The sequence below is a fragment of the Tauraco erythrolophus genome, chromosome 8, assembly GCF_009769465.1.
Source record: "Tauraco erythrolophus isolate bTauEry1 chromosome 8, bTauEry1.pri, whole genome shotgun sequence".
NCBI classification, from domain to species: Eukaryota; Metazoa; Chordata; class Aves; order Musophagiformes; family Musophagidae; genus Tauraco; species Tauraco erythrolophus.
The window spans coordinates 31,333,713-31,359,784 of NC_141472.1; the positions used below are offsets into that span (position 1 = coordinate 31,333,713).

General features: G+C 45.9%; 1 protein-coding gene across 4 annotated transcripts in view; it reads left to right on the forward strand.

Moving 5' to 3' along the window:
* Window positions 1-26,072, forward strand: part of GLI2 (GLI family zinc finger 2) — a 145,516-nt gene that overhangs the window by 112,237 nt on the left and 7,207 nt on the right. For 3 of the 4 annotated variants that reach the window (XM_086615323.1, XM_086615324.1, XM_086615326.1), the window contains 6 exons: window positions 5,972-6,173; window positions 8,525-8,738; window positions 10,375-10,488; window positions 13,914-14,045; window positions 17,695-17,844; window positions 21,511-21,675. In XM_086615323.1, coding sequence (XP_086471449.1) covers window positions 5,972-6,173; window positions 8,525-8,738; window positions 10,375-10,488; window positions 13,914-14,045; window positions 17,695-17,844; window positions 21,511-21,675 — 977 coding nt within the window. Of the gene's footprint in view, window positions 1-5,971; window positions 6,174-8,524; window positions 8,739-10,374; window positions 10,549-12,014; window positions 12,028-12,809; window positions 12,824-13,913; window positions 14,046-17,694; window positions 17,845-21,510; window positions 21,676-26,072 lie in introns of all 4 variants that reach the window. The other variant, XM_086615325.1, reaches the window with a different exon arrangement.

Here is a 26,072-nt window from a genome sequence, read left to right on the forward strand (position 1 = left end):
AGGGTCCCAGGACAGCATCTGGTGCCAGAACAAATGTCCAGCATCTGCCGCAGTCTGGGATGTGTGTTGCCACAGCAGAAAGGGAGAAGGGAATAAGGAACTGGTTATGCGAAGGATGTTTGTCATTTATTGCCATTGGTTATTGATTAAGGGATCGTCCTGTGGTTTTATGTTGCCCTTGGATTTAATCTGAAGATAGGAGGAGGGGGCTATTTCTGTATGCTTTGGGTGGAGTTTTCTTGATGAGTGACTGGGAAAAGGGACCATTTTGATAACCCTGTATTTGTCTCGGAATTGGCGAGGGGATGCAGGGGAAGTGGTAGCTCTGGCCATGTCTCAGTGAGGAGAGGGGTGAGCTGTCTGCAGCCCATGTGCTTTACGGGCTTGGCCATTTGGAAGCAGATTCTTTCAGTGGCCCTCTTTGGCCCAGGTCATGGCAACATGCTTGTCCGTAAAGAGATGCTTGACATTTCCTTGCCCTGAAACAACTCCCGCTGTGAGCCTGGCGTTTCCTTTAAGGAGGGCTTTGCTGCCACTGCTGTATCACTACTGTGATACAGAGGTTTGAAATCTCACTCTAGGAAAACCTTCCCTTCTAATGTCCCTCTGATGGACCATAGCCACGACACGATGTTGGACCAGGAACCTCTGCTCCCACCTCCCATATGACCCCCCAACAAGGTCCGAAGCTGATCTAGCACGATGGTGCTGGGAGCCACTGTGTGAGTCAGACCACAAGCTGACGTGTGAAAATGAGAGGCTGACCATTCAGCTCCTCGCTGGCCTGTCGTGGATAAATCTAAATTGGGGAAGAAAATCCCAGTTTCTGAGCAACCCATGGATGTGATAATTCATAGACCTTGTAAGAAACTGCTGAGGAAACTTTTATCTTTTTACCAAGAAATTTGGACTTTCCTCCCAGCTCTAGGCTGGCTGGAGGATTGGGCTGGGACATTTGGCAGAGCTGGTCAGTGTCGCTTAAAAACTTAACCTTGAATTCTTGCTAGTTTAGAAATGAGATATTAAAAAAAAAAAAAAAAACAGGAGAGAAATGGCTTTCAGTTGGGAGCTCTGGCATTCACATTTACCCTGCAAAGATAATGCTGCTGTAAAGTCAAGCTTTTTCTACTGAAAAGTTATTCCAGGCTGTTTTAAAATGTTTTTTTTAAATACATGGGTTATTTTTATTCTCTAGTGGGTAGAGCTGAGCCTGTGACAGCCAGTGTATCTGGGTCTGTGCATGAAATGGTATGGAAGGGCCAGTGAGCTCCAGTTAAAACACTGCAAAATGTATCTGGAATTAGTTTTCTGTAAGAAGAGGCGGCAGGATGCAAAGGCCTATGGTAAATTTTTTATTGACCTTCATGGGCTGCCATCCACTATGGCCAATGCCCAGAGTTTTAGTCTCAACCTTTACTGCACCCTTCCGTTCATGAGTTCACATCAGAGTTTTAATCTCCTAACTCCGAGAGAGAAGAGGACAGTCTTTTGGCTTAAAATTTCCTGTGTCTTACTTCAGACCAAAGGATATTTTTGTTGGTGCTTGAAATCTCAAACAGTTTTGAATTCTAAGAAGGTATCTTTAGCTTTTGCAAAAGCAACAAAAAAATCAAGTTTCTTCCATTCAGAGCTAATTTGTTTAATAGATACCGCATAAATAAAAACCAAGCTGTTAGTATGTCCGAAACATGAGTGCATAAACATAGCATGTTTTCCAAGTGGGAAAGAAATTAGTTTGAAAGTACAGATGAGAGATCTCAAACAGAGGTGTCTCTAGGTCAGCTTTTAAATTTGTATTTATTCCATGTTCCAAAGTCCATGGCAGTCAATTGAAAGCATCTACTGGCTTTAATAGGTGTTCATTCAAGATGAGAGGTAGAAGTAGCAGAGCATGTTGATACAGGAAGAGCTACCACCCATCCTGGGCATGCTGTAAATGTACTTAATTGGAAATATTATCAAACACCAGAGGAAGCAATGATATGAATTATCTCATGGATTTGTCTTGTTTCTTGCTTTGCTGAGTAGGCTTTGGCCCATCACTTCTTTCTGGACCTGGATGAGAAAAAGTTTTCCTATCTTTCAGCAGTTATTCAAGGGAAAGAAACTGAAGGTAAAAAAGGTTTCCATCTGAGGTGGAGAGACATCTACACTGGCAGATGAGTGGTATTAATTTTAAAATAATTTCCTGGGTTTATTTCAATCTGTGACTTTTCAAAATTAATTTTAACCTATGGTGATTTTAGGTTTCTGAAGAAAACATCTTTTAGAATAACAACAGAAAAATAGCAGATTATTTTTCTTTCGAGAATGTTGAAGGAGATTCTCTGACAGTTTGGAAACTTGCCCCAACACCTATTCCAAACATCAGAAAAGTTTTGAAACTAACTCTATGAATAATTTTGATAAGTCAGCGTTTTTGAAGGGGACATGAGAGGGGGAGTGTTAGTGATAAATCCTCCTGAGACTCTCCATCTCTGTGTCTGAAAAATGGTTCCCACCTTCATTTACTTCTCGGGCACAGTCCCTGCTGAAGGAGTTGTATGTGGTTTTTCCTTTGAGACATCACTGGACCTCAGGCAATGGAAGATTTTGCTTATGTATTCAAGTGGCTGTCAGTCAGCCCGTATCGAACTCCCTGCCTGTGTGCACAGCTACGCTAACGCTTATCTTCGCCGCAGCCTGCTATCAGTTAACGTGTGTGCTCAGTGTCCTCCGATCAGGGCATTAGGTCAGCCCAATTTTATTATTACTAATGATCCCAGCGCTGCTAATCTGCCTTTGAATAATAATTTTGAAAAGATTCCCTTTTCCTGAATGCAGTAGCATGCGCTTCTTCACAAACTCCTTTTCCGTTTCCCAGGCACTTCCCTTCCCGGGCACCTTGGGCGGGCTGTCATTGAGAAGAGAGGAATTGTTCATCCATAGCACGATTTTAGGTCACAGCTTTCCCTGGAAGCTCACAAGACCTAAAAGACTTTTGTGTAAAGCATGAGCCCAACCTATTGGATCTGCTATGAAACATTTCAGATAGCCCATGGTACTGGCAAGATCTAAATTAGAGCGGACACTAACGCAAGGCATGTTACTGGTTTTGGGCTGGAGAATTCCCAGGCCAGCCTGCAACTCTGACAGCTTCCAGCAGAGTTTTACATGGAGAAAAAATGATGTACCTGTGTGCAGCAGGGAGGAGTGCCCACGGTGGTTGCACTGCTAAAACTCAGGTTTCTGTTGGACATCAGGACTTCTTCCCTCTGCAAATTAATGGCAACCAATGGCTGAACCAGCACTCTGGACATAAATCATGGGAAGGAACAGCGAGAAATGAGTACAAGGCTTTTCTTTCTATTTAGTAATTTATCAAGGGAAGTGGCACATTAATAAACAGTTCTCCCTTGAGGTGTGGGAGTAACAGAGATAAATATGACTGTCAAATCTGGCCTGCTTCCTTCTGTTAGAGAAGGAGGAGACTGTGGGAATGCAAATGCAGAAAACAATATCTATATCTGGAAAGACATATTATTTGTAGGACAGAAACACTGACAACTTGACTGAGATGGAGCCCCATCACACTTGGTGCAATACATACAGAATAAAACATTAACTCTATCTAAAGGAGCTCATCTAAATAGATGAAACAAGGACTCAAAAAGAAGCAGTGACTTGCTCAAGGGGGGATGGGTGGGGAGGACTGGGAACAGCACTCCGGTCTTTCCAGGTTGTGGCCCATGTGTTGAATCAAGATGCCTTATGGCCAGATGGAGGGGAAAAAAAAAAAAAAAAGGTTTAATTAGTTCAAATCAATTACAGTAGTATCTTGCGGACAGAGCACAGTTTTGACCATTATGATCTAGACCCAAGCAACCCTCATGTTGCTTGGTCCAAGGCTCTGGCAGGGCCCAGATTTTTGGGAATGCTCCACTCCAGCCTTTAGGCAGGGCCAGCCTTTGCTGAGGGGAGTTCATTTGCTCGTTTTGTTTTTGTGTCTGTAGTGCCCCTACAAACCGGCTGCTCCTTTTCCAGCTCACAGGGGCAGTGCCGCTCACCATGGCAGCACAGGGCTGGAGTCTGCCAGCTACAAGCATTAGGAACGTTTGAGTCTAGTCCTTCCAAATCATGGGACAGCTTTGACCCTCAGGAGATGGTTTTTATAGACCACTGTGTGCTTTTTCTATTTCCTACCTGATCCTTGAGTCATATTTTCTACCATCTCCCTGCCCCATGAGGCTGTGAATTGTAGTTATACAAAATGCTATAAGGAAAAAGGTGTTCAGCATATAGGCAAGAAACTGATGTTCAGGAGAAATATCCAGTATTGCAGTAAAGGCATTGCAGCTAGCAACTCTTGAAGCTTCTTAGGTGTAGGACAAAAGTCACAAGAGTCCTTGATTTAAGTACCAACTTAGCCTTGGACTTCCAGTGGGACCTTGGGCAAGCCGTTTATCTTGTGCAACAAGGGACATTATGGGTAATAAGGGGATGGGGATACTAAACCCCATCAATTACACAGCATCCGGGTATGGGAATGACAGAGCCATTTAGGTACACGGGTGAGTCAGGTGGAGACTGCGAGACTGCAACCCAGCCACCAGTCTCAGGGAAATGTTGACACAAACTTCTGCGAGCCAACACAAACCAAGGAACTATTTGGTCACGCTGTCAGGATATATTTTACCTCCTTGTACATCCCAATCGCCTCCTTAAATACCAGCACTGTCATCAGGACAGAAAGTTTATGCTTTTCAGAGTGCCAGGCTTGTGTTTGGTGATATGCAACCAAAATCGGTCCCTCCAACCAACTAGAGGAAAATAGCTCACATTGCCTGTCTGGGCAAGTTACTGTTTTATTTACAATGTTTAATAGGATATACCCACAGCAAGCTTTCTAGAGAGACTGCTTCTGGAAAAGCCAGATGGTAACACAGTGCCATGCTCATGGGGGAAAGGAGCTGGAGCAGCTAAGCCCTCCTGCACCCCTGGGTGGATGATGGGGATTACCAGCTGGAAACCATGGCCGAATGGCATGTTTTGCCCTTAGAAACCTTTTTTTTGAAAAACAGGCGACCTAAACACTGCTCTCATTGCCTTGGAGGGATAAGCATTCCAGGCAGGGCTAGGGCTCAGGCAGCGTTTGGATCTGGTACCTTGGTATTGGGGCCCATCCCCAGCTCCTGTCCGTGCCACCCGGAGATTAACAGGTGGGTCAGGCCTGGGCAGAGTTTCCTCTGGATTAAGTCAATCATTCCAGTTGGCAGTGCAGAAACGCTGGGGGAGGCCAAATTCATACAGTAGTAACTCGCCACGTATTGCAGGTCCACAAATGGGACTGGCAGGGTTGGAAATGACTTCATGCCCAAATGATTGACAATTGCTAATAGGGTCCAGGCACTGGCAGGTCCCCTCGGAGAGGGAGAGCTTGAACTTTGTGCCTGAGCTGCCAAATTGGTTTTCTTAAACCTCTTAATTTACTTTTGGGGCTCGTGGAGCCTCGCCTCCTTCGTTAATTGGATGGCCAGCATTGTGCTCGCGCTCATTTGGTTTCCGCTCCCTCTGCACACAAGAACACACACCATTTCCAAGGGTCACCCCAGCTCTGATGTGCAGCTCTTCTGGCCCGCTGCTCCTGCCGCCGAGTCAACAGGGACGGCTGCGCTCACAGAAACCTTGCGGGGCCTTTTCCCTTTTAATTTTGGGTTAATTTAGTGCCGATGAAAGGGGGTGATGGACAGGCTTCTGTTTATCCCCAGAGGAGGGTGAAGCAAGCAGGCGTTCGCGGTGCTGCCTGACCCCTGTCACTCAGCGCCCAGCAGCAAGGAAACGTCTCGTCAAAGTGCAGCTGGGCCCTGTGCTGCTCCTGGCTCCTGAACATTCTGCAGCAGTCACGAGTGCAGCAGGTCTCAGCACCTCCCGCCCTCCCGCAGGAAGGGAGCAGCTTGCTGGTTTTGCCTGACAAAGTCTCTCTTTCCTACAGTGTCCCGGTTTTCAAGCCCGAGGGTGACTCCAAGATTAAGCCGAAAACGAGCCCTGTCTATCTCCCCACTGTCTGATGCCAGCATTGATCTCCAGACGATGATCAGGACCTCCCCAAACTCTCTCGTGGCGTATATCAACAACTCCAGGAGCAGTTCAGCAGCAAGTGGCTCCTATGGCCATTTATCTGCCGGGACAATCAGGTAAAGCTCTGGGACCGGCTCCATTCAGCTGTATAACCATCCTCCAAAAAGGAGGGATGATCCTCCAGCAAGGGAGACCTTCCCTTCCTTGCAACCTCTGCTTCTGTGCACTGGGGCTGTGTAGTGTATTAAATCAAAGCCCCCATCTGGTTTTCATCTGGAAGGGTACTTTGTGGCATATAGAGGGGTGGATTTGCTGGATTGGGATTATTGGTTACCAGATTTTGAGTAACTACAGTATGATCGTGCCTCCTTGCAAGCAGAAACAGAGAATAAATTAATCTAAAAAATGCTCATTGTGAGCAGTTGGAATGATGAAGAAACCCTCTGATTTAAGAGATTGCCTCAAAGTATCCTCCAAATTATTGCTCCACATCCTTAAAAAAAAACTTTACCTGGGCAGATTTAAGAGCCTAATTCTAAAAACATATTTAAAACAAATCTAAGCCCTTGAGTAAAGCTTTGCTCAAACCTTAATTAAAAAGCTGTGACACTAGGCAGCTCACTGTTGTTGATTCCTGCTATGATTGCTTCACCCAAGTTTCACAATGTTATTATTCTTTTTATTACTTAACTGTTAAAAATGTTAGTTCTAATAAATACTGATGTTGCAAAGCAAGGGTTTATAACGATCATGCACCCCTAAAATTTGTAGGGGAAAACAGAGACATTGCCATTAATAACTGTAACATTAATTTTATCAGTTACTTTATCAGGCAGCATAATTTAGAAATGAACTGTAGAATCAAACATAATGTTAACTTAAACAAACAGCAACTCCTTGTCTGGTAATAGTATTTTTCTATTCTTGTCACCTGTTGTCTTTAACTGGGCACAGCTGTAGCATCTCATCTCATCCTCAGATTTTGAGCTTTTCAGGGTAGCATCTGGTATTTTCAACAAACCAGTAGAATGCAGAGTCTAACCCAATGGTCAGTTGTTGGCCTCCGAGGGAATAACCAAATAATAACACTGAATTTGAAACTCTTCTCGGTGTTCTAAAGCTGTACCTTGAATGTCAGGAATTGTAAAATGGGTTACGTATATAACAGGATAACAGTCAGCAATTTGGGGTGAAAAGACTTTTTTGTTGTTATTTTAAGTGTCTTAGTGGCAAGAATGCAATCCTTTCTCACCCGCTCAGACCCAGATCCTAGTAGCACTTCAGAAAGTCATTTTTGCACTTTGCGGTAATGTAACAAAGCCGTGGAGCAGCCTACCATCACACCTCACTTGCTGCAGCGCGTGTTTAACTCCCAGAGCTCTTTTGCACTGTAGTGATTTTTGCCTTTTATTCTTTTGGTCAAGTTGTCTTTGACTGCTTTGGAACAGAAACACTAATTGTATGGTCACCGGCAAGAAGTATTTTCTCTAAAAGCAAAATTGGAAACGAAGCGTGTTGCTAATTACGGACCCATTCTCTGAGCACTCACACCACAAGCAGTTTTACTGATGTGTGAAAAAATACCATGAGCGTAAAGGCTCTGGGCAGCCACCTCTGAAATTTGGCAAATAATTGATTTTTGGGCTGAGAGCCTACGGTTTGTGCATCGGCAGCCTAGAAGACAGGGAGCAGAGCATCTTCCTGTGCTTTTCCATCTCTGCCAAGGAGACTCACCCCTGGGAGCGATCCCCTTGTTTCCAGAAGCAGCGCTTCATTTTTGATGCTGTCAACCGCTGCATCCTGACTTGGACCTGTTGCACCCATTTAGTGCCTGAGCCGCAGGAGCTGGTGGTGTTTCTGGTCACTGCTGACCTAGATTGGAGCTGAACCAGTGACCTACATATGAAGGGTGACATACTTCATCAGTCCCCTGAGCCAGCACTCCCCTCACCTGAAGGCAGAGTAAATTTCGTGGTTTTGGACTGTGTTAAACGGATGGTTATTCATCCCCGCTGTGATCTGTGCCAGGTGAGCCAGGTGAGGCTGGTTTTTTATATCCAGGGTAGCATAACCTCAAGGTTGCGAATCTGCAGAATAGGTCTGCCTGGGAAAACCTGCGAGCCTCGGGGGCTGCAAAGCCAGATGTGTCCAAGACCTGTCCTCTTCGTCACTCCCTGCCCCAAGGGCTTTTTGGCTGGTTTTAAACATAGGAAGCAAAGAAATTACAATCAGTCTGATACATGGGTTGCAATTATTTACAAGTTTGCTGAGGCACATACGAGATGAATCCTGTCTTTGCAGTAAAGCAGCTTGTCAGGCTTATCGTGGCATTGAAGGCTTCTAGCTGAGGCATTGCAGCTTGTCTCCCGGAGTCTCCAGGAAGCCAAACTTGAATCAGTTGCTAGCCAATGTGATAAATATTGTTTAAAATAACGCCTCATCATTTTTCCTCCTTCTGTTGCTGCAGCCCGGCGTTCAGCTTCCCCCACCCCATTAACCCTGTGACGTACCAGCAGATCCTGACCCAGCAGAGAGGCCTGAGCTCAGCCTTTGGACACACTCCTCCCCTGATCCAGCCGTCCCCAACTTTCCCCCCACGGCAGCACATGGCAGTCATCTCCGTAAACCCACCACCAGCACAGATCAGCAGCAACAGCAACTGCATCTCTGAATCCAGCCAGGTAGGGACCGCCATCCTAGCTCTTTCAGTGAATGGCACACAGGGAAACGGAGGCACATTTTCCATGGGATTACTGCTACCCTTCATGGTGTTTGTGGGAGTTTTATCCACTCTCTTTTTACTTGCATTCTCTCTTTACATTGCTTTTTCTTCCTCCTGGAAAAGCGTTTCTGGACTAGCCACAGCCAGATTTTATGCCCACCTTCCTTCCTTGCACACACACGTACCTGCCCGTGCAGGAACCAAAGGTCTTGATTCATCAAAGTGTTGAGCATGATACGCAGGGTCATCTCAGGCAGTAAATCTCCTTGAACACATTATGTGCTATTGAAATTGAGGGAATTCAGCATATGCTGGAGTGTTTTGCCAGGTAAGCACCCGAGCACTGTGAACCAAGATTCATCAGTTCCTTCACCAATCCCTCCTTCCTTGTTTCTACTGACATGAACCATGCCAATGGTTTTAAAACACCTTATTCCCTTCCTCTTTAAGAAATAAATGCATCCTCTCTAGGACCTCTAGACGTTTTACTTACCGTTCCTTCCTTTTCAGTAGCTTTCTCTCTCTGGGTATTCCTGCTGTTGATTTTTGCCATTAAGGTGTGCAAAACCAGGGGCCAGATTTTGAAAACTCGGCATGCCATGATGTGTATGAAATCCCACACCTCAAACGTGTCCTTGCAAACACCTGTGAGTTCACACACGTGCATGTATGTGTGCACAAGCCCTCCACATGCGCAGGTTTAGTGAACGTGTCTAGCACATTTTTAATCAATTTTCCTTCCCGTTTTCATTCCTTGGAAGTTTAAATTACAGTGGCTTTCCTCCCCAGAGACTTATTTCACCTCACTTCACACCCATTTCAAATTGTTGTTCTAGTTGTATCATACTGAACTTTTCAGACTGGTTTATTGTTTTAGGGTTTCTCATGGCTGCTGTGCTGCAAACTCTGTTTGTTATTGAAAGTTATTTGATTGATTGGTTTTGTTTTCTTCTCACAAACTGGCTACCAAAATAATGTAGCTGGCAGGAGTTATGCCTCTGTTTAATAACTTGCAGGACCAATCTTGAGCAATTAGCAAGAGTGTATTTAGAATGTTAATGTTCCAATTTTATGCACATACAATGGGATGTTTTTTATCCTGAAGTTGCTCTCATTTTTTAAGAGCTTAGCAAAATATACATATAGTCTTTCATGCACCCAGCATGCTGGAGCCCTCCCATGTAACCAGAGCCCTCCGCTCCTCCCAGGAATTCATTTTCTCAACAAATCTTTTCATCATGTTGAGAAATACATTCATGGCTTGGACGGGCATTGCATAAGGTTTCAATGGCTTTGACAGAGACTGGATCGCTCTGAAACAGAGCAGCAGCGGCGAGGCCAAGCTCACTGGTGAGCCCGCAGAAGCCAACACTGTCCTTGACTCTTCCCTCTCTTCTATCTCTGCCTTGCACAAACCCAAATGGGGTAGTTTTGATGTGAAACCCAGGCCAGCACACCAATATCCTGCTGTCCCCGGCCACTCCTGAAATTCAGCTTTGACTGACTTTTTAATTAACTTTTAATGAAGAGGTGGGCTGCAGTGAGTCTCTCATCCCAAGACCCTGTGCCACATCTTGCCTGGTTTTCTTTCCTAGAGCAAGCAGAACAGCGAGTCGGCCGTGAGCAGCACAGTCAATCCAGTAATTAACAAGCGCAGCAAAGTCAAGACTGAAGTTGAGGGCTTGCCCCCAGCGTCCCCAATGACACAGGTAACCTTCTTGGTGCGAGACATGTTGTGGGGCCGGGGCAGCAAGCTGCTGGGTCTCCTTGTCCTTGGGAACAATACTCTTGGCACCTTTAGCTGGGAGCAAGGCATGGAAGTCTGCCGGGCAGGCAGGTGTCTCCTGCAGTGGGAAACCCAACAAGGCACAGGGCAGTGAAGCATTTGATGGGTGCTTTGGACTCAGCTTGCTGTCGATGTGCTTGGAGAGAAAAGGAGGGAGGGAATATTTCAAGGGTGATAACTTTAAAAATGATGCCTAGGTTTTCTGTGCTGCAAAGCAAGCAGCATTGGTGTCTCAGAGCAAACGTAGATTACGAAGGAATCTTGCATGTAGGTAGAAAGCTTGCAAAAAAAGGACCACTTCTTGATTCAACAAGGATTTGCTCCTAGAAACATCCTTTACACTGGTGACACAACATTTGACACCAAGAAGGGCCCAAAGGCCTTTACTTTCTTTCTGGAGCTCTGTGATTGCAAACTGTTTAATGGCTGACAGTATCCATCTGACCATCCTTTATCACAACTGTAAACTATCAGGAGTGCTCTGGGCACTTCATTTTCATGAAATATTAGGCTGTGTTATTGTCAAGCGAATGGAAGAGTTGATGACAAATTTCTCCTTCTGCCCTGGTTCAGGAGCAGGTCTCAGCATGATGCATGGGGACAGCAACGTGTGCAGTCATCAGGGGGCTGGTAAAATTGATGAAGATAGCATATCAGGGAAAGATAAACATGCTGTAGTCAGCATGATTAGGGCAAAGAGGCATCTCTCTGGAGCTTTGAGTTTGGGAGTGCGTCTACACACTGCTGCAAAAGCACATGCCCCGAAAAACCAATCTGGCCACCACACGGGCTAATAGGGCCACACATTTATTTCTTGTGGCAAATGGAAAAAGATTTGATAGCCATCACCTGCTTTCTCAAAGCAGAAGAGCTGTGGGAAAGACAGCTGCTTACTCAATGACTGTCATCCTCCATTCTCTGCTCCGATTTGAAGAGGCGAGCGCCCAGCGGCGCAGAGTGCTGAGGTGGCATCAGCCTGGCTCACCCCTGCAGCCCTGCCCCCGTGTTTCGTCTGCTGAGCCTTACGTGAAGTAAGCACCGAAAGAAGGGGGAGAATCATTTAAAGTGGTGCAAGGAGGCTTGATGAGAACAGCAAGGTGAAATTAAGAGAAGGAAAATGCACGCTGGTCGTCTAATAGCTCCTAATGAGGAGATCTTTGAAGTAATACCCCGAGGGAAATGTGGGCTTCACGTCTTGCAGCATTTCAGTATTGACTGGGAAATTACTGGAAAGTACCTTGTAAGAGACAGCCCGTTCTTGGCAAGGAGAACAGGTTATAAGACTGAACATAGTGGGTGTCTCCTCTTCAGCTGGTTTAAGTGACAGCAACTTGTTAATTTGGGGATTCCTGTTCTGCAGGAGACTGTGCTGAAAAGTTGAGTTACAGTCAGTTAGTTATTGACTGACACATTTTTGCAGAGTACGAAGCTCAGCCATGCCCAAAAAAGTGTGGATGTATGTGTTTTGTTTTGGAAATGCTATACTGGAAACGCCTCATGTGAGTTGTGGTTTGGGTGTTTAAAATCCTTGGCCAGACAGTATCTCCCATGATGGCTTGTGCTATAAAAAAATGCAATCCAGACAAGATTTGTGGGACACAGTGGAGCAGAAGGCAGGAGGGACCTGAGTTACTGTGCTCTCGCGATGCCACAGTAGCTCCAGTACAGATTCAGATTAACAGTGAACTAGCCAGAAGCGAAACAAGTTAATCATTTTCAACAAATTAAAAGGTTTTGATTCCATGTTTTTGACAGAAAGTATACGAATTTTGACAAAATAAAATTTTTAGTAGAAAATTTCACTTTTCCGGAGGCCATACTTTGCATGGAGAGAAACGTTTCCAGAAAAATAATGTTCACAGCTCAGCCTAACAGGACTTGCAGGAAAAAGAAGCTGCTATTTGAACTTTTTCAGACTATTGCTCTGGGCTCTGATACAATTTGACTCTCCAGAAGTCTTTCTGTAAATTACTACAGTTTCCTGTCTCAAGAGCCGCCTTACAATATTTTTTTTTCTTAAATTAAGAGCAATTAAAACAAATCTCTTCCTCTCCATATCTAAATTTTCGAATTGAAAAGTCACAGCTGGCATGTATGTCATGAGCTAGTTAATGAAAATTGTTGAACTTTTGTACAGTACATCTCACTTTCCAAGCCATATAATGCCGTTAAGTCATTAATCATTGCAGCCCTTCAATAGGCATTGGGAATATTGTGGTGGGGAAGCAGATGGCAGACAGATAGGTCCACTTGGGCAAGTCAGAGGCAGTTCGAGACGGGTCTGGCTGTGTCTACACACTTATGGGGCCAACTGGAGCATCAGATCATGAGGAGCAGCATCTGATGTGGTCAGTTGCCCCAGACGCTCCTGTCTAAAGCTGACGTGGAGGCGAGATGCTCTGTGCTAGGCAGTAGTAGTAATTGAGAGGAAAGGGAATGAAAGAGGTCAAAACCTGCAGGGTTTTGTACGGCTGAATTCCCAAGCCAATATTGGCTGCTGATTGCCTTGTCTTTGAGCAAATGTCCGACACATGCAGAGCTGACAGTTGTCCTTACCTCTGAATTGTACTAATTATGTTGTATGTTACACTATTGTGTAGGTGCTGATGCTTTAATCCTCATAGCAGCCATAACAAAAATCTGTGCTTCATTTAGCACTGAGGATCTGGTTAGACAGAAAAGTTAGAGAGAGCTCACAGTGTGCCCAGCATTAAAGTAACTCATTTGTAAGTCCAGAGCCCCTGGAGCTCTGCTCTGCAACCCACTCATCACTTGGTCTTGCTGAAGCTTCCCAGATTTCCCTATCTCAGAGGAGTGCTGTGAGGACTCACCATTTTGTCCCTGTGGAGCACCCTGCAGGCATAAATCTTTGGGTAAGGGTTAGGCATAATTTTCTCGTCTATTGAAAGACGCAGAAAACAGGAACTCCCCTTTCCAACCCATGTCAGGCGAATGTGGTAACCTCTAGGCTCTGACTGCTCTTTGGTTTCTTCATGCTCGTATTTCCCCACTCCCCCTAGATCTGAAGTTTTACTCCAGCAAAGGACGGAACCAAAGGTCAAAAGCCAGCCTTTTCCTTTCTCCAGCCTTTCCTGGGACTGCCCACGACCAGGCTGGAGCCAGCCACCACTGCAACCATGGCTTCGGGGTGTTCTGTGTCTTGTCATTAACTCTGATCCATTTCTACCAAAACTCTGTAACTCATTATTTCACAGTAATCAAGGATGTTATGTTGCCACAATGAGCATGGTTTTGTGATCAGTTGATACCTGCCCTGTAATCTATGAGCGACGGAGGAATTCAGATGAAAGAAGTTCACCTTATACAATGCACCGTTGTGTGTTGCAGGAGCATCTGACAGACCTGAAAGAAGATCTAGATAAGGATGAATGTAAACAGGAGCCTGAGGTTATTTATGAGACGAACTGTCACTGGGAAGGGTGCACAAAGGAATATGACACTCAAGAGCAGCTCGTCCATGTGAGTAATGGTTGGGAGGAAACCCCAGCGATAAATTTGGGTTTCTGTGCACTTGTCCTCATTTTTTATCACTAGCTGCTGTACAGCCAGAGCTCACTCTGGGAGCTACTAAAGGTGCAAATCAGAGATACAGTGTGTAAACACTGCCAAAGCAGGTCGCTGCTCCCTGAGGAGTTTAGCTGCAAGAAGCCTCTCATAGATTATTTGATGTTGTTCTCTTAGCTGCTGAGGCTGCAGTTTCGGTCTCCCTTGTGCACGACCCAATGACAGAAGGCTCTGTGCAGACGACCTGATCAGAAAACAGGGAAGGGGGCTGAGCCTTTCCTTCTTTGCTGGCCGTATTCACTGAGCCTCTCTGTGCACCTACACCAGCTACAGGTCAGTCATCATCCGTACTGTCCTCAGTCCTGTCAGGGCCATGAAAGGTTTTTATGCTGCTGTGACATGAGCTGTGGGGCCATATCACTTAAGGGCTGTTGATTTGCTCAACTCATCCCTACCACAAAAACAGAGGACTTCCAAAGTTTGCAGACATGCTCCAGCATCTCCACCAGGGCCCAAAACATAAAAGGTGGGTTGATTTTTTTTTTAATTGGGAAATAGGGCTTCAGTAATCATGGTGATGTCCCCAAACCAGTGCCAAAACTGCTCTCTGACGGATTCCCAAACCAAGCCATTAATCAGATTTTCAGTTCTAATTAATTCCCAGAACATTTTGTGTGCCCTGCTTCACCTGGGAATCCACCATTTGGTTTCCTTTGGCTTCTGGGGTCAACAAATCCCTCAAACTCGCAGTGAGTGCCTGTGAAATCAGACACGATTTGTGTCTGAGCCCCATCCTGCCCCTAGCCCAGCACCCTCCCAGTCCTTATTTTGAGTCTGTGGTGCAAGTTCCCTTTGTTTGAAGCCAGTCCAGAGCTGCTGGGAATTGACCAGCCCCAGCAACCCTGCTGCTTGCAGCAAAATGTTGGATTGAGCAAATTTTGCAAGAGTCCACCATCTTCTCCTTTCCTTTCAGCCTTTTGCTGGTTGCCTCAGCCGGGTTCCGAGCCTGCCAGGGGCCACCCATGTGCAACTCATGTGTAGCCCTCTTCCTGGGGCCTCATGTCTGCTCTCATCCCTTTTTATATATCTTCATTTTAGTAATGTTTAGAGGCCACCAAGTAGGTGTCAGTCTCTGTTTTCCCAAGCTCTGCACACAAACGTTATCTTAGCCCAGAGGGACCACACTCTAAATGATAATTTCAGGCATGCGCTCTTTTGCCATCTAAGCCTAGCACCTGCCCACCTCTGCCAGAAGTCACTGGTTCGGTGCAACATGTCCTTGAGTACAGACAGATTTGGAAGTGATTTTCAGGGCCAAATGAGTGATAAGGTACTTAGTGAGTTGCACGTTTCATGCCACAGGGTGTTGCTTTTCTGGAGTTAGACCACAGCAGCCCTGTCAGATGGGCTGGGCTCACATTTGTCCAGCGGTATTTGTGTGTTTCCCTCTCAGATGTAAGAAAAACTCTTTAGGTGTGCCTAGAGGAAAGTGCAGGGCAGATCCAGGCAGCTCAGCACAATTTATTTCCGGAGGAAAACCCAAAGAAAATATTTGATGGAATGACCGAGATTGTCCTAAATTTGGAAGGTTATAAAAACGGAGGCTTCTGTACTATGATTACTAGCAAAATGGGATTGTGGATTCAGGATGCCCAAAATACACATGCAAATGAAATACAGATGTCATGGTCCAATTTCTGAGAAGGTGGCATCCCACTGTGTATGGAAAAACTCTCGTTTGCGTGCAAAGCAAAGTATCTGGGCAAGCAGGGTCCGTTCTCCGTACACTATGGGCAATGTGCTTGTGGGAGAAGAGCATGCCTACAGGGAGCAGCAGGAGTGAGGACATATTTTTGAAAGCATTGCTGCTACTCCCAGCCTTGAAGGTCATACTCAAGTTGAGAGAAGTCCAAGCAAAGCCTCCAGCCAGGTGGAGGTTTGTTGGAGGCTATGGAGCCGTAGCTGAAGCATGGTGAGTTGTACAACTGTTCCTCCACCCTGTGATGGGAAGCAGATATTGTCCAGACAGTGAGTCAATAAGCCTGAAGGAGGGCTACAGTCCCCCTCCCATATATGTGTCTTCCTCTGGCCCAAGCAGGACTGAACAGGCAAGCCTGTGCACTCCCGCACTCTTAGCACTGCCATGTGTAGTCTTGGTTGCAAGTCAGACTCCCACGCAAACAGAGCCAGTAGATGTATCTTCCCAGTCTGGTCTGGACGTGGTTTAGCATGTCCATGGGTCTCCGGGAGCATTCACCAGATCTCCACCATCTGAGGCTAAAATCTTACACTGATGCCGTGTTATAAAACCAGAAGCATAGGCAGCTGAGCTCCAAACCCGTATGAAACTTTTCCCAAACCCAGCCTCCCCAGCATGCGGCTTTGGCTCTTGGCATTTACCTGTGGTGCCCAAGGGACCAACTGAGCACCACACACCTCCTCTTGCCCCTGGCTGGACGTGGTGCCCCAAGTAGCAGGTCCCTGTCCTCAGGATTGGGCCACAGTACACAAAATGCTGGGGCTGGATTCGGCTGGGACCGTGAAGGTTGGTGGTTCTGGTTTAATGCGTTTTTGTGTCCTCGTGCTGCCTCACTACCCCGAGAAAGCCTTGTCCTGAGCTGCAACATACATGCCTGGCCTTGGGCAGAGGGACAAAGGCGGGAGCTGGAAAAAAATCTCAGCACAAAAAAAATAAAACCCAAACTCAAAGTGGTTTATTTTAGGATTTCCTGTCAGTAAATGTCTGCTGAAAACACAGGAGTGAGGACAGGCATTATTTTTGGCAGCGAGACCCCATTCAAAGAGACGAGGCCGCCACGGGAACAGCGCTGCCGACGGGCCAGTCTCTGGCTCTGTCTGTTTTCGGCAGAGCTTCATCTACCCTGGGCTGGGAAAAAGCGACCCTCATCTTCCTCATGGGGTGGATGACAGCACCATTCTGGGTCTGGCTTTTCGACACGACAGCAGAGGATTTCACGGACCCGAGTAATTAGCAGTAATTGGGGCCGCCGAGCTTTCCTTGGCACATAGCTGGCAGATGCTGTCATTTCCCACCAGCCGCCAGCACCGCACGGCAGGTGGATGTCTTAGGGGCTGTGTTTGGGCTGGCACACGAGCAGGCTTAGAATCACAGAATCATTGAAGTTGAAAAGACCTTTAAGATCATCGAGTCAAACCAAGGTTTGTCTCCTCCTCTCCCCCATCCTCCAGCAGTGCCCCAGGAAAGGATCCCACCTTAGATGTGGCACAGGAGGGTTCAGCAGAGGCAAAAATGACTCTGTCATCTTCCCCAACAGTGGCATCAGGCAGCCTGGGAGACACTGAGAGGGCTCCTCTCTCCCTGTCACCATGGGTCCTCATCATTTTTGCAAACCTCCCATTTATGGCTGCTTGGGACCCCGTGCCCGGTGTGCTGGATGCCATGCACCTTCTCCTGCAGGGCACACCAGATCGGAGAGCTGGCTCCCACGTCCCCATTATTATCCGTGCGCCTGGAACCCAGGTGCGATGCCTGACCACAAGCACTGGGGAGGGAAGGGCTAACTTTGGGAGCACTATGCATGCTTTTCCAGGAGTAACCTGCTTCTTCCTTGTTTCCTACCAGCACATCAACAACGATCACATTCACGGGGAGAAGAAGGAGTTTGTCTGCCGCTGGCAGGACTGCACGCGGGAGCAGAAGCCTTTCAAGGCTCAGTACATGTTGGTGGTGCACATGCGAAGGCACACCGGAGAGAAGCCACACAAGTGCACGGTGAGCTGTCAGGGACACAGAATGCATCTCAGCTTGGCACGTGTGACACTGGACTTTGGTGGTTACACAAATGTGTGCGCAGGCACAGGCGTGGCTTCAAGCTGCGCTCTCCCAGGGTACCTGCTGGCCCCTAGCTCAATGCCAGCCCAGCACTCTGTGTCTGGGTTATAGATACTTGGAGGTTGCACCCTGGGGACAGGGCAAGCAGTCAAGGAGGGTGGTCGAGGTGTTAGTGGGCAAAACTGCATTTCCTGGGGGAAAATCAGTTCAGCTCTACCACAGAGATCCAGAGTGACTCAGGACAAGTTACTTAAGGTGCAAAACCAGCCAATTTAGTTCCTTACATCCAAGAAGGAAATCCAGGAACCCCACACTGTGGGGAGCCACCTAACACTGATTATGTCTAACTCAGCATCACCCAGTACTGCTGCTGGGGCTGCAGGTTTCCCTCACCCACATAGTTGTGTATGCACACAAGCCCCCTTCCAGCCTGAGGAGCTGGGCCAACACTTTCTGCCTCTGTTCTCTTAATCCAGAGGTGAGATCAACCCCTGAGTGCTTAAATCCCAAGAGGAGCTCAGTCCCAGGACCTTCTGCATGCAAACAGCACTGTGCCTAGTGTTAAACACTGACTGAAGAAGAGCATGGGGTGCTGTTTTGTAACTCAGCCCCGTGGATACAGGCTCATTTAGCACATGGGAGAGCTGGGCTCACCTCCTTCTCAATCTCGAGATATTAAAGCCTGTATCTGCCTTCACACATGGAGTCTCCCACCACACTGCTGGCTGACGTGAGGCAGTCAAGGATGCCTGATGCGGGGCACAGGAGAGAAGCAAGCCGTAGAGTTTAGTGCCTGTGACCAACTGATAGGATAGGAGAGGTATTCACCATCTCTTTCCACATATGCTTCAGCCTTTTTTCCTCCCGAAGGTCCATCCTCATCTTTCGATATCCTCTGCTCCCTGCCTTCTCCTCCTGACAGTTTTTCATACCTCCTCGACTGTCAGTATTACGCCATTCCACTCCCCAAAGTCTCAGCGATGAGTCTTTCTGCTTAGCAGATGTCTGAGCCCTCCTCCCATATCTTCCTCTTCTTCTGCTCCATCAGTCTTTTCCAGCCCCACTTCCTCCCTGACTCTGCCCCAGCTCCTGCTTACAAATATTAGGATATGTATGATTTCCTTGCCGCATGACTTCTTTATCAATCTTCCAGCCCTGTGTTCATTTAATTTAGAGCATAAGCCCCTGGGGCACAGGGCCATGTCCTTTGTTTTAATCTTCTAAAGCACTTTGCCCAGTTCTAGTGCTTTACCAATCTTCCTTGAAAGTATCAAGGAATATCGATCATCGGTGTGCTGCAAAGTGAGCAGTGAGGGAAAGTCTAGCCCTGTCTTCGCAGGTAGAGGGACTCAGAAGACAAAAAGCAGCAGGGACTGCATTCTTTTCAGTGCTGTAATGGAGCAGGAAAAACCACCGCTGCACAATCCTGCCTCTTTTGACCCTAAGTTGTGTCATGCTGGAGCCATGGCAAGGCTGTGTGTCATTGAGGCTTAAGTCATCCTCTGCCTCCTGGAGAACTTCAGTCCCTCCATAAGCGATATATTGCAGCAATTCCCCTCAAACTGGAGCACCACCGGTTTCCAACCGCCTAGGACACGTCTCAGCTCTGCAGACGGTGCCCTTCTGTGGCAGAACATTCCTTGCCCAAGTCTGGCAGCGATTTTGCAAAGCGCCATTTGTTTCAGACAAGAAATTTGTGGTGTACGTCAAGATACAGATGAGCCCAATTGCAGCCTGGGATTCGATCAAGGATTATTTCAACAGATGACAGCCAGAACTCCCACTGACATAATCAAATCCACACGTAAGAGTGGGAACAACTACTTTGAACATGCACAGGCTGCCTTGCTGAGAAGCTCTTATTTGAAAATGTGACCTCAGTACTTTTGCTCTTAATAACTGCATTTTTTTGTCAGTACCCAGCAGAACAAGAATGGACATGAGTTGCCTCATGCTGAATTCCCTTTGTTTTCCAGCAAGTGTAATGATATGTTTCAATAACCATAAGAGACTTGAGTTGTAAAGGACTGTTTGCACATGGCAAGAGAAGAAAGAGATATACTGTGCTACCTCAAAATTGTGGCATGTTCTATGGGCCAAATGGGCTAATGGAAGGTGTCTGAGGACGGGGAACTGGACCTATCCAACCCTGACAAAGCTGTGGAAAGAATCATCTCTTGCAGGATGCTCCTACTGTCCTTGAAGAGATCTGGATATCTCAAGAAAGCGGAGGAAGTTTTCCTTATGTCCACCATTCCTATACTAGACCTTAAAGGGAAGCTTAAGTAACCCTACTTCTTTTCCAGCACAACAAAGTTATATGAGACCAACCTGTACCTACATGCTTCATGGGTTTCATGGGCTGCATGTTTGCCTCACTCCTTAGCAGTGCAGGTGAGTCCTATGCCCATGGAGCAGAAGGAGACAGGTACTGTTGCTATTGCATACAGCTGCCCCCAGGGAAATCAGACACTGAACTGCAGCACAACCTGTCCTGCTACAACAGCAGTTTCTTCACTGGCCAAGACTCAAACATAGCCATGTGAAGTCCTGTTACATCTGGACTGGATTTGTAGACATGTTTAAGTGATCTGACTAAGATGCAACACCTTGCAGCTTGCATACATTGCAACAGGAGGGACTGCTTGCTGAAATGTAAAGGTGCTTGCATAGGAAGTACAGCATGGGCTTTTCAACGCTCCCAGCTGAACAGCGAGTGCAGCATTTAGCTAGAATTTGGAAAGAAGCTTGGCATTTCTTAAAACCTCTTCCAGTGTTTGTGAGTTCCCACTTCTTTCGTCAAAGAGCGTTTAAGACAGCCCTGTTGGTTTGAGGTGAAATCCTCCCATGCTGCAGACAGGGCAGGTGCAGGGAGAAGCCTCCAGCCCAGCCAAAGCGGACGGTAGCAGGACTCACATCACTCAAAGCCTCACCATGTCTCCCAGGCTGCTCCGTCTCGTTGTGTGGGCAGCTTGTTTCCTTCCAGAAGGAAGGTTCCTGGCCTGTTTTGTCATCCAAAAATCCATCTGTCTTCAAGACTGAGAGTCTTGTTTTTTAAACTGGTAATGTCAGACGGCCTGACCACAGCATCCTCCGAGAGTAGACCCAAGCTGTAATTTGGAAAACTTCAAAGCTTGCTAGATTTCTTCTTGTGTGTTAGAGAATGGTCTGGCCTTTCCAGTGCTGGTGCTAGTAAAGCTACAAGGCTGGTCAAACTGTCAAGAAGCCATCAGTTCTCTGGGTGGGAAGGAGACAGCCTCCGTTTTGGAGTGTGTTAGCTGCAGAGGCATGGCAGGAGGGGCTAACAGAGCCCTGGGAGGAGCAGAGAGGTGTTCAACCCTGCTGGAAAAAAGAACCTCTTGTTGAAATGTCAGGTGGGTACCCAACAAGGAGCAGCACCTTAAATATGACTCACCGCTGAAACTCTCAGCCCGTCTAGGGAAGCGAATTCTCCCAACAAAGTGGATGTTGTTCCCTAAAACACAAGCCCTTTAAAGGGAAGAAGAAAGGAAAGAATGAGAAACAGATGAGAAGGGTTTAGGCAGGGGGAAAATCAAATTTTTCTGGTTAATTAATCACTCCTCTTGTGTTATTTTTTTATTTTAGTTTGAGGGTTGTTCCAAAGCCTATTCCCGCCTGGAGAACTTAAAGACACACCTGAGGTCCCACACTGGAGAAAAACCTTATGTCTGTGAACACGAAGGCTGCAATAAAGCCTTTTCCAATGCCTCGGACAGAGCCAAGCACCAGAACAGGACGCATTCCAATGAGGTAAGCCTGGGCTCACCGCAGCTCAATGGAGGGCTTGCTTTTTTATTTTGCTGACAATAAACATACACTTTACATGCTGGACTCATGTAAAAAGAAACCTACTGTAATGAGAGGTCTTTCTTATTTTTTAATGGAATTTATTTTCTAGAGAGCCAGACCGTATTAGCTTTATATTTATGAAAGCCATGTTTGAAATCATAAACAGATGTTAAAGTATGCAAACTTTTTAATCGACTTTGGAAATTAAAGCAAGCATTTTCCAAATTTATAATTTTTAATAGCACAAATAGGATTGTACAGTTGTGCACGTGGTGTTTAATATTACTGTGGAGCAGACTTGCAGTAGTATAACAGCTACCCTGGATCCCGACACTCTGGAAATAATATTCCCTCCATCGTTTGATGTACAATGATAGAGCACAATGCAATGCTTTGTTAACCTTGGCTAATTAAGACCCACTATTAGTAGTTGGGGATCAGAGGAAATTGCCTTTATTGTAACGCATGTGATGGTCTGTTGCAATCAACCATGGCCAACGATTGAAATTTATATTACCACTAATTAGCTGACAGAGGAAGAAAAAACAACACTCCAAAGTTCTAATAGTGTTTGCAGCCATGAAGAATTCAGTCTGTAGCCTAATTTGCAACAGTTAAATATAGACTATTGGAGAATGGAACACAATTGCCACAGATGACAGCCTTTTAAAGAGATGCTGTGTCTACAAAGGGCTTGTTGGGAGTATTTCTATCTCTGACATAATATCAGTCAGTGATAACTAGAGCTCTGTAGGTTTCAGACGTTCTGTTGGAGTCAGAATAAGGTCTCAAAGCCGAGGATGCCCTTCTGTGCTGTGTGATGCTGAGATGGACCTAATGAATGACCTGGATCTCAGTGTTATTTGAATTGGTTTAGATATGAACCCAAATGTCAGGACTGTCCTTCACCAGTGAGCCACTTCCCCAGCAGGACACAGGTCAAAATTAACCCATATCCACACTGGCACTGAGTATTTTGGGGTTGGTTTGAGGCTGCACAGACCTTGAGGCCAGGAGGGACCAACAAGACATGCAGCCTCTCGTCTGCTCAGCAACCTGCATTCCCAGTAACTGGTGTTGGACTAAAACATCACTTGATGTCTGTTAAAGCTTCTTTCCCTGAAAGGTATGCAGTTGTGATTTAATCTCATGTTTCACTTATTAGAAATTGCTTGTTTTCAGCCCTGAATGCCTTCTCTGCCTCCCTCCAGTGCTGGATCCAATGTCCCTTTCATCATTGCTATTTCCCCTTCATAACACTACAGTATGAAGTTGCTCACCATCTGCTTTCTCATAAGCTAAATAAGACGATCGAGTCACTGAAGATTCCCATTACTGCAACATTTTTTCCTGTCCTTAAATCAATTTTGTGTCTCTCCTCCATCCCTAAGGGTTCTGATGTGGATGGATCAAGACTGCTGGTACACCTTTCAGTGCTGGATACAGACTCACTCTCCCCAGTTTGCACACACTGAGCAGTATGTGAGCTACTTTTTGCCCATAGATCACTTGAGCTTGGATCCCTAGAGGCCTTCCAGGATCCCTCCTAGGGACGCCAGAGTCTCCCCTTCCGTTGGGCCAGCTGTTGTCTCGTGTTCCTACATGTGGAATTTTTGCTTTGGCTTTTTCTTTAGTATTAAATGTAATTTCTTTGATGGGTTTAGTTTCCCAAATGATCCAGATCAGGAGCTGAACTGGCTCTGGAATGATTCCTCCCTTCATCTGAGCAGCGCTTGGACAGACTTGAACGTCTGCTCATTTGGGTTCCCATTGTGCAAGAAGGTGAGGCTGTAAGGCAGACGCATCCAACTCTTTGTCTATGGTGGACCCTGATCTAATATGCTGACACTTGGCACAGGCAGCATACAACAACACAAATTAAAGACTTGGATAACAGATAGAGATTTTATCCTCTGCCATTGCTTCCTCTGGAGATTTCAAAGCCGCCTCAGGTGCAGAAACGGCAGAGCCACTATTGGAGGATTTGTACCAGACCAGCTGAGCATTACTGCAGGAATGCAGTAATGGCACTGCATGATCTCACATTTTGAGGTCATTCTCACTCCTGAACTGTTGTTCAACCCTCGTCAATGCAACACAAGCATGCCCTGAGACTTGTGGGAGATCTGTAAACTGCATATAATGACTCTTAGGGCCATATCCTCTTTTTGAGGAACATATAATATGATCCTTTGCAATAGATGACATCCCTCATGCCAAAACTCATTGCACTGACCAGCAGGCCCAAGTGAGGGTCTTGCAACCAGCTGTGGCCATGACCAGTGAGTTAGCAAACTGCGCTAAGACCTTGGCTCACAAAACCACATAGGTGCAAAGCAGGAGTTGTGGCTGCGAATATTTCCCATCACACACTGGTAACTCTATTGTGGTTCCTAGCTACCTACTGATTATTTTTGTCTGATTGCAGTGTTTACCTGGAATACACCACAGTTTCAGAGCTAGTTGTCCATATCTCCTCTAAGAGGGAAGTTCCAGATTCCCTGTATTTATCTCCATCGTGTGAGAGGACGTAGGCATATAGTCCAAACATGCTGATGTTCAAGGCTGGAGATGTATTACCACACTGGCTTTTGTTTCATTGTTGAAACATCACATGCATTATTTCATTTTAATCTTTCAGTGACTATTTCAATCCCTTCAAGGGATACCTTCAAAATGACTCCTGGGAAGAGCACTTTCATCCTGTGACCACTCTTGAGTGCATACACAAAGAGTGGTATGAGTCCACGGCCAGCCAAAGGCTCAGAGTGACATTTTCCCCAATTCAAGCTAAAATGAAGAAATTCAGTGCTGCCGAGTTCCTGGCAGTCTCCAGTTCTCCCACTCTAAGGAGTATCGTGCTGTATGTATATGGGAGTAGGAGGGAAGCATCTGAGATATCTGAGTGGTTGACTTCACTAGGGCATCCACTGCATTAGACATCAGTATTTGGATAACCCAGGGGATATATGAAATCACATCTATGAAACAGCAATTGTACTCAGTTCAGTTGCAGGAAGTGTAGCCTGATGAAGAGGATGGTTGTACCCTGTTAGGTGGAGTGTTTGCTGTCCAAGCAACAGTGATCGTGTTACCCTAATTACTGTTGTCTGAAAAATCAGAACTAGTGGGCCTAAAGGATCTTTATAAAAAAGTTCTTGAACTGTTTAATGTAGGAGTTTCTAGCATGTGTGGTGAGGCTTCTGTTCTTTAGTAAAGGTCTTAATAGCAGCAATAATGTTTCTATAATGCTTCATCCAAAATGTTGCATGAGATTTATTAGCAAATTATTTTACTTCTTGTGCTTTGCTTTACCTAGCTTTAAAATATATTAAATATTTACCACAGTGTGGTGTTAACAAGGATTTAGTTTGTTCAAGTGATGTGCCAAGATCAGTCAGGGAGCACACTTTTGAATAAAAAACAGGCTTTCCATGTTTTTCATGCGATGATGCTGGCTTTCTGCAAAGAATATATACTCCTTTGTATTTTTTCACTCAACGTTCTGGACGAACTTACAAAACAGATTTGAAAAAAATGAATAGAAATGGTCATTTTGGATAGCCTTCAAACAACATCTATCTGTTTTTTTTCCATGGATCTATCCCAGTGCATTGGCAGAAAAATACTTAGAGTAGCTGTGAGGCGGAAAGCGGAACTTGTGATGAATTCAGAGCTTCCAGCGCAGCAGCACCAGCTCAAACAACTGTGGTGCTAATGCACTTTGGAATTGGAAACTCAGTTAAAAAAAAAGTTAAAAGAAGAAAAGTATCTGTTTGCTGACTTCTGTTTTCAGAAGCATGGCTTCAGCCTTGTTTTCCTGTGGCAATCAATGATTCATGAATTCGGGACTAGAGTGCTATCGTCTGAAAAACACATTGCATGCCTGTGGTTTGTTTTGCACAATAACAGGTTTCAAGGCGACAGGTGCTGGAGTGGTATGATAGATTGGGTAGAGTCAATCCAGTCTGGCTCAGTTTTACCGGAATTCCACCAGCCAGAAGGTCTCAGACAATTTCTCAGTGTAGACCCCACCTTAGCAGAGATAATGGGTTATGGCCAGTCCCCTACATCACCTCCCTCCCATCTGTAATCAGGAAACACTCCTGTGGCCATCGAGAAAATACATACATGGAAAAGTAATATTAGGAAAGTATTTTGTGAATTCTTAGTTGTCTTTTAATCCAGCAGCTGAAAAGAAAGGGTTCAGCCAACATCAAATGACTGGCCAGGTCTGTGTGGATTGGTAGCAGTCCATATATCACATCTTAGAGATCTCAGTCTTACAGAATCCTCTGGAGCAGATGCTCCACATTTTGCTGCTGCCAGCCACTATGCTCATTGTATTTTCTTGGCCC